Source organism: Vicia villosa, linkage group LG3 (assembly GCF_029867415.1).
Source record: "Vicia villosa cultivar HV-30 ecotype Madison, WI linkage group LG3, Vvil1.0, whole genome shotgun sequence".
Classification (NCBI taxonomy): domain Eukaryota; kingdom Viridiplantae; phylum Streptophyta; class Magnoliopsida; order Fabales; family Fabaceae; genus Vicia; species Vicia villosa.
This window is the reverse complement of record NC_081182.1, coordinates 62,935,465-62,944,530: the sequence shown is the minus strand read 5'-3', so window position 1 is coordinate 62,944,530 and position 9,066 is coordinate 62,935,465. Positions and strand designations below refer to the sequence as shown.

The 9,066-nt window shown below is 33.4% G+C and overlaps 2 protein-coding genes across 2 annotated transcripts; one reads left to right on the top strand and one right to left on the bottom strand.

Annotated features, from left to right (window-relative positions):
• The first annotated feature begins 3,017 nt into the window (after positions 1-3,017).
• LOC131661662 (mitochondrial import inner membrane translocase subunit Tim13-like) lies at positions 3,018-4,072 on the top strand. Its single transcript, XM_058931267.1, has 2 exons — positions 3,018-3,251; positions 3,687-4,072. The coding sequence occupies exons 1-2, from the start codon at positions 3,138-3,140 to the stop codon at positions 3,834-3,836; spliced, it is 264 nt and encodes an 87-aa protein (XP_058787250.1). The 5' UTR covers positions 3,018-3,137; the 3' UTR covers positions 3,837-4,072.
• A 1,199-nt stretch (positions 4,073-5,271) lies between these two features.
• Positions 5,272-7,503, bottom strand: LOC131661661 (large ribosomal subunit protein uL11c-like). The gene is made up of 4 exons (XM_058931266.1): positions 7,208-7,503; positions 6,943-7,115; positions 6,797-6,860; positions 5,272-5,653 (listed from the first exon to the last, which is right to left on the bottom strand). Exons 1-4 carry the CDS (start codon positions 7,413-7,415, stop codon positions 5,442-5,444), a joined length of 657 nt encoding a protein of 218 aa, XP_058787249.1. The 5' UTR covers positions 7,416-7,503; the 3' UTR covers positions 5,272-5,441.
• Positions 7,504-9,066: the final 1,563 nt, after the last annotated feature.

Below are 9,066 nucleotides of genomic sequence, written 5' to 3'. Positions count from 1 at the left end.
GGGGCTTGCATTCTCCTTCTTTATGTTGACCAACATCTCTCTTTGGTGGTCGGCTGGACTCGCTATTTCCTGATTCTCGATTGATTATGATGGCCAAGAGTTTTTCCTTATAATTAATGTAAGATTGCATCTTATTTAGTAAATCTTTTAAACTATGGGATTCTTTGAGCTTTATCTTCTATCGAAACATGCAGTGTAGTCTCAATCCTCTTTCGAAAATTCAGTATTTCAATTCCTCATTTGAGCCCCCTATAGCTACTGCCACTTTAGGAAAGAAGTTAATGAATTCAAACATGGTTTTCCTTTTTTCCCTGAATAATTTCACTAAGTACGATTATTGTTGTAGGTTGGGGCTTTCGGGCGGTTAAGTGGGCGATAGAGGCTTCACAAAGGCCTCTCCACAAATCTATGCTCTTGTTCGAAAGGATTTTATACTAAGTCTTTGTTGTTCTAATAAGAGTTAGTGCAAAGAGCTTGGAATTTACAGTCTCGTTGATGTGGTAGTAGTCTAGTCGGTCATCCACGTGCTCAACGCGTTCGTTCGAATCTCTGATCCCATCATGGCTTTGAAGCTTTTCCAACAACCTTGGGATTATGCTATCAAGGATGCGAGTGATATGGGGTTTCTTTTTTGCTTCAGGGCGAAACATTTTCTTCTTACCTTTCCCTTCTTTAAGTGGGTGGACCTCCGGTGGGGGAGGGTGACTTTCAGTTTCTCCTCTACGATTGGGGGAAGAAGTGTGGTGTCTTCGGTGTAGACAACGACATGGTGACTTCCGAGCTTCTCTTTGTGGTGTAGTCACTCTAATGGAGATTGACTCAAGATTGGAGACTTGATTTCTTCTTGAGGATGCTTCCCACATAATGTTATTTTTAGGATTAACATCTTGTAGGCTCTCTTCAATTTTAAATAGCCTTTCAGCCAGAAGTTGCGAATTCAACTAATGTACTAGGTTGTAGACATAATTTAGCATATTTGTGGCACCCTGTACTCTGATATTAGCCTCCAATAATTGAAGGCCGATGAGTTCTTCTTGTATGGGAATCACATGTAGTGGTTGAGGTCTATGCAAAGGTTCTACTTGGTGAAACTGTTGCATGGATCTGAGGAACGGAAGCGGTTAGAATACTCCTTGGATTGATCTAAGTTGAACAAGATCTTAGTGTGAAGGATTGGATGAAGATGCTACAAAGATTAGATGGTCCACTATTTGAGGTAGAGGAAGTGGACCTTTGGGAGCTTCAATAGCAACCACAGGAGCTTTCCGTTGAACAACACAACGACTTGCTTTGAATGCCACCATGGCTAATTGATCAGAGAAAGGTTCTTACTGATAGGAAATTGAGATTCGAGAAAGATGACGAAGAAATTATGATATGAACTTCTAATGATGGAGGTTTAAATGTAGAAATGAGAAGTAATCAAATTTCTCTTTCCCCAAACAACACCGAATGTTCCGTAGTGAAATCATAATTGTTCGATAAACGAGGAGGCATAGCTTGTTGCGGTGATCCCGAGCTTCCGATGTAGTGGAGAAGGGACTAACCTACAAGGTTAGCACTCTAATGCTCAATTCAGTAAGAGAGTGGAAAATGATACATGAATGAGGATGGATTAGAATACTGGAGAATTGACATATTTTAGCTCTTAAATAGGAGAAACAATTGACAACTGAATGCATGGAGTGAGACGAGGATTGAATGTTTGAATGTTTGGTAGTGCGAACTTACAACAGATTTGTATCTAATAGGCAAAGTTGTGATAATAATATTGTGACCCAAGAGGTTCTTCGTTATATTAAAATCAAACTGGGTAACAAAGGAAGGATTAATATTAATATTGATCTAGTTAGAGAAGACTTATGATCGTTTATAGTTGGGTTTTGTTGGTGTTAAAAGTCTCACATCAGACAATATATAGCCTGAACATGTGCTTATAATTAGGGACAATTATCACCCTACAAGTCGATTTTTGTAAAAATGAGTTAGACCAACCTCTAATAATTAGGAACACTTTGGAACATAATAGTTTGCTTATTGAGCTAACTTGGGAATGCCTTCTAATTTGGTGATGTTATGGAATAGAGAAGTGTTAGAGGAGATTATTATATTTTATGCTATTAGACATGGAGACCGTATCTCAATCTATCTTTTCATCCTATGTCTAGAGAGATTATTACACTTAATGAATTTAGCGGCCGCCTAGAATCTTTGTGGACTTGAAAAATTTCAGAAGGATAACCCGTTTGGGCGACATATTCTAGGGCGAGCGTCTGATGAAAGTTGGTCCTATATCACTCTATTGTGAGTCTTTAAGAATATATCACTACACTTAGAAAAGTAGAAAATAAAATAATCAGAATGTTCGAATGTTTATAGAAGTAATCGGGTCTGAAGACACTTTTTTTTTTATGGTAGGTGACTCGAAATTACTTCATTACTTTTAAGGATTAACGTGCTCGTAGAGGCATGATAATTGTCTTAAGGTTTATAGTAGAAAATGCTCTTAAAGAATTTTGGTTGCATGACCATCATACTTGACTTCTTAATAATCTAAAGGGGTATTATGCGAAGAAATATGAAGATTAGAGGTTAAGACCCGACATGCTAGAAACAAAAAAAAGTGTGTAACAATGTTTATAGTTTGAGGCAATAAGTAGTTTCTTGTGCTCAGTATCAATTGCAAAGTGTTAAATACACTTTGAAATCTCAAATACTATTGTCTGACAATAGCCTTCATTTTCTCACAACTCATCGGATGAATAGGCCAGGTGGTCTTAGGAGTTAGGACCTTTTTCCTAATTATTGATTTTGAGTCTTGGACAATTTTTCTTAATCCAAACCAATACGATTTTTTTAAGCAATATTAGGGACCATAAAAATATTTACAAAGTAATTAATACATTTTTTTATAGACGAAAGCATAATATTAATAACATTAAAATATTTATTTATAACAAATAAATATATATACATTTATAAAGTAAGAAAATAAAAAACATGTGGCCTAGAAATTGGGCTGGATTGCAATTTGCAAGTACCTAGGGTTTAAGGCACCGCGTTGAAACATAGAATCAGAAATCGCTAGGGTTTTATATCAGTCAAAAACCGCAAACTCAAAGAAGAACAACATTGCCATGGATTCCTTCTCCGCTCCCTCGAGTCGTCCATCGTCTCAACTATCGCCTCAGGATCTCAAAGATCAGTTGAAAAGCCAACTTGCCATGGAGTATGCTCAACAATTTCTCGAGGTATTCCATTTTTTTATGTACTGTTATTGATTAGTTGTTTAACCAACTCAAAATCATATAATAATGGAGAGATAACACTGATTGGAGATGTAGGTAGTGAAAAGAGTGAATTAGGCAAATTAGCCATGTTAAAACAGTGTTATCAAATTGTGGTGCTATGGCGGATCTACACGGCGATTCAATGCTCAGTATCCGCCGAAATTGCGGGGTTTTCTGCCTTAATCCGGTATGGCGGGTTTTTGGCTCTCCGCCATGGACAACATCCGCCATCGACAACACGGTTAAAATTAAAATAGTCAGAACCTTCCATACTTTTGGCGTGGTGTGATACTAGGGATGAAGACTTAAATATCACGGGATTGAATAATGAATTATGTTTGGTGTGTGTTCCCTTATGCAATTGCATTTACATTCCAATTGTCATTTTTTTTGCAGACTGTGAGAGGAAAGTGTTTTGAAAAGTGTATCACAAAACCAAGTTCAAGCCTCAGTGGAGGTGAAAGCAGTTGCATCTCTAGGTGTGTAGACCGATATATCGAGGCCACGGGCATTATTAGCAAAGCGTTATTTAGTGGTCAACAATGAAGTGGACAACCTCGTCGGTAAATCATGAAAGCTGCTCAAGTTTTGAGAATCACTTAATGATGTTTTAGATTTTGTGTTCTTCTAGAAACAACTATGCATTCTACAATTTCATATGCCCGTGATATTCACGGTTGTTTTCAGCTCTTTGCTTAATACTTGTACTTTATCATAACTATTTTAAGCTTATGAATTTATGCCCTGTTAAGGGGAATAATGGTCATTCATCATTTACTTTAGATCTGCCTTATTTAATCATTTTTTAAGTACTGTCTTCATTGATCAAAGTTGTTTTATAGGGAAGCTTAGGGTACTCGGCAAAAAATTGTTGAATTTATGTAACAGAGCTTACACTATTTAACTAATAACTAATTGCTTATTGGATTGCCAGTCATTATAAATCATAGCCATCAGATCAAACTAAACTTGGTTTTGTGACTGATAACTACCGTAAATACTTATTGAACAAAAAGTTATTGCAATGATATTGTGACTATATCTACTGCTGTATATACTAATTGAACAAACAATTTATATTGACATGAATTGAACACTAACTGTCTACTGTTATAAAAGACTATTGTAATGATATTGCCATTCTTCTACAAAATTATAAAAGATTAATGGAGTGCTATAGAGTTATGTCATTATTCTAACTTCACAAAATAATTACATCCTCCAATTCTTAAAAATAAATCAACAACTCAAAAGAAAAACATCTGTGCTTAGAGGACATTCTTTATTGTTCTTCGTTTAACATTAAAAAACTCCTCCATTAATAAAGTACAAGATCAAATGTCATTACAAACTACAAATATATAAATAATTTTATTCTTAATGATAGGTGCTCTTACCATCAACAATCTAGTAAAACTAAATAGATTTTCACTTGTTTGAGATGATTTATAATGATAGGCCAAATTGTTTCCACTTATTTGTGATATCTCATAAAGATGTGTCAAATTATATGTTTTGACTTAAAAATTCATCATCTTTCAGTGAATATGAAAACTTGATTTAATTGAATGAATATGATTTAATCCACATTGTGACTGCCCCATTGCTTTAAAAATCAGTATCCCTACTTATTAATTGTATGCATTATTTTATGGTTTACAGAACCCAAAATAAAAAGAAGATCAAGTTGCTCTCACCCATCTCAAACATTAGATATTTTAGAATTTACAAAAAGTTGAAGATTTGTATATTTGTTCGAGTCATCTTTCAATGAACCAAAACATATGTGCTTCAATTTCTCTTAAAACAGTGCAGTGACAGGCTGCTAAAATCTTGAAAGCCATGTTTAGAATTTGAAGATTAGTTCATGCATCAATTTTCTAGCTTTAAAACAATGACATTTCATTTGTAGCACACATCAAATGAGATTCTTAATCAGAATTAAACACAACAAAATCACAACAAACATCAAATTTGTGACTGATATAAATGACTTATAATTAATATAAATATCATTCACGTAATCCGAAATAGCTAAAATAAAATTTTCTCTTCACTGATTTAGAAGACAACATTGTACAATAAAATGTCCTGTGTGATCTATTACCGCAAGGACTCTTCCTTACACTTGGAGGAAAAATCGGAAAAAAATCATAAAAACAGTTCCTTCTTTTTGACTTCAAGAATAGGAGGATCAACATCAATTCCCATATTTGCTGCAGTGCCTGCTATAATCCTCATAGCTGATTCGATAGTCGAGCAATTCAAGTCCGGCAACTTCTCAGAAGCAATTGTGCGCAACTGATCAATTGTGACTTTTCCTATTTTTTCTGCTTTGGGGTCTTTCGAACCCTTTTCCACTCCTACACAACAAATCAGTATAGTAAAGAATTTGAAACTTGGAGCATTGATTTCAATTATAAACGGAACATTATGCTTGAGGTAAATGCCTGATAGTGTATCAAACCAATAACCTTAACATATCTGCCTCATTTTGTTTATCTAGATAAGTATCACAAAGCCAGACTAATCATTCCAAGACTAAATCTAAGTTGCAGAAGAACAAAACTCAGACATTTTATGCTATTACGATCATTGATACGCAAAGTTAATGGATACAAAAGCAATTTATACATGCTTTTGATCTGTCAAATCAAAATGTTTGCTGAACGTCTGTTGGGATGCCTAACAATTTTAATATAACAAGAAAGTGAATTGGTCTGTGATTGACAAAATCAATTTTAATACGTATTTGGATTCCCGTTAGAAAATCAAATCACGTTGGAAAACTACATCTCAATGCAAACAAACGTGACAATCATGAAGCAACTATTTTGAGCAATTGAGTTGATGTGGTTTTTCAAATTGATAGACATCCAAACACATACTTAAGGCAGCACAAGACCATATATCTTAGTGACTTGAATAACACTGTCGCTTACCAAGAATTCAAGTTCAAATGATCCAGAATCCTGAATTAACGATATTTGAGACATGATAGGGAGAAAAGAAAACACAACTAAAGATTTTCTAATTTCATTTCCTACAAGTGTATATTTTTTCAAAATCCACACAATCCAGTATATCCCCAAACTTTCAGCTAATGCTTGACATCTCTCGCGATGCTCAATTGTCGCTTGCCAAACATATTTTTGACACTGCCAGAAACCAAAACTAGGAGCCTTTCATCAACCCTACAGTGTCTCGTAGATGGCCTTACAACTTACAATCTATACAACACCGACACTTTATATTGAAGGCATATGACCGAAATGGCACAGACATTTGTGATTACATACAATCACTTTATTTTTTCCAATTACCTTCCGGTGTGTATAAGTTTTTCATATCTTACAACCAGCGGGAGGCTGGGTTACAAGGGAAGCATTTGTGGCAAAGCCCAAAAGGTTGAATTATGAATATAACACACAATTTAAAACAAATAATACCACACAGACAGAGAATCACATAACATATTATCAAAAGTGTATGGGATGATAAAATACCAGCAGCCTTAAGCAGTAAAACAGAAGCAGGTGGAGTTTTCAATATGAAAGTAAAACTTTTGTCCTGCAAAAACAACATTACATAAGAAACTGGAAAAAAAAAAATCTAAAATGAGAGAAAAAGAAAAGAAAGAATAGATAGTTACATCAAAAACAGTGATTTCAACGGGAATAACATAACCGGGTTTATCTGCGGTTCTGGCATTGTAATCTTTACAAAAAGCCATAATATTAACACCCTTTGAACCAAGAGCCGGTCCAACCGGTGGAGCCGGAGTCGCCTTTCCGGCTTCAAGAGCTAATTTTATCACTCCAACAACTGCAACAATAAAACACAAGACAAAAATCTTCAAATTACATTGCAAAATTGTAACAAAACAATTAATTAAGGAATAAACGAAAGTTTATTACCTTTCTTTGCCTTGCCACCAGCAGGCTTTGGGGGAGCCATGGCAGTGATTTTGAAGCGTCTTGTAGTTCGAGAAGTGTGAAGAGAAAAGGGGTTTTTGGTTTCAATGGAAAAGCCATTGGGCTTCAGGGACAATTTAAGCGGCGTGGAAAACATAGAAGAAGAGGAAGAAGAACATAGTGACGGAGTGCAGAAGAGAGTGGATGCCATTGAAATGAATCTCAAGCAAAGAGAGTGAGAGAAGTTATTTGGATAAAATGCAGTATCCACTATCCTTCGTTTACAATATCTATCTATCTAATTGCTTTTTAGTTTTTATTACTTGAACTTGAATAAATATAAATATATTTTAAATACAATTGAAGGTGACTTTGTATGAAAACAAATAATTTACGAGTTTAAAGATAGTGCACTGTCAGTGTAAATCAGTTTTACACATACAACCAATCAAAATGCTTTAATTTGCCATGTAATTACAGTTTTTTAAAATTAAAAATAGATTTTATTCTGATGCATGTCTCTCATTGGTTGATAGTGTAAAAATACTCATTTCCTTTTTTCCCATAATCTATAACTATATATAAAGGGGATACATGAGTTTGGAGTGACCTACTTTTGTTCCAATACTACCCTTAACTAACTACTTTTTTTCATTATTTTTCTCTTAATTTAAAAAAAAAAAACTATAAATTAAAAAAAAAACTGCAAAGTGTATAGGAGAAGTTTTTTGAACGGTTAGGATATTGAACAATTAACTGTTGCAATTTTCTTTAACACATTTGAAATATATAATGGAGCAAGGGAAACAAGAGAACTAGAGAAAATAGAATCGTAGAGAAAGGAAAATAAAGCAACCATTACACTATTGACACGAACCTGCCAAGAAACCAATTTTATTTCCTTCCTTTTCTTTTTGTAATTTCTTGCATTTAATTTCAAATTATTTTTCATAATGGTTGCAAATGATGAAAGGTATATTTGCTTTTTTTTAGTTGTATTCTTATTTGTTTTTTTTCAGTTGTCCGTTGCTTTTTAAGGCATGAATTGTTTGAAGAGGCATGTGTATTGAGATGTGTGATGGTTGAAGAATAATGTAATAGATTAGTTGCGAGTGACATAACATATTTTGCCGTAAACCCTAAATTATGGTAATTGTTGTCGAAAACGTAAAGTAGATATTATATGGCTCTCACTTGGAAAAAAATTGGCACTAAAAGTCTTACATTGAAGTAAACTTTCATTTCATCTCTCTTCAAATCAATTACTTTTACCTATTTTAAGCATTTGTATTGAAAATATTTAGTGAACATCTTAAATTATTTGCTTCGTTTTCTTTAATTAATAATTTTTATGTTAGTGTTTTTATTGATTTACTCTTTACTTTTTATTACAATCAATTAATTGTTTGTATTCTTTTTATTTATTTATTAATTTATGTTAACAAATCACTAAATTTAAATGTATCATTTAACTTCATAAAGTAGGAAAAATTAGAATTAACAACTTAAAATAAAACTATTTTAGTGTAGAGATTGTACTCTTCAAATTTAGATTTAGATGCATCATCTGCATTGATTTCATCTCTCAATACTAACCACTTTAGAGTAGAGGTTGTACTCTTCATGTTTTTTTTTTTTTGAAAATTTATTATACTTCTATTATAGTATTTAGGTTTTTTTTTTTCATTTTAGTTTTTCTTTGCTAATATATTTTTTTGTGTTTGTTTTTCATTTTGTTTAAATATTTTTAGGAGAATAATCAAGAGCAATAAAAAAAGTATATCTTCTATAACTTTCAATTTATCTATAACAATGTATAAAGAAGAGGATATATGATTTTGGACAGTTACTTTTACTATCAA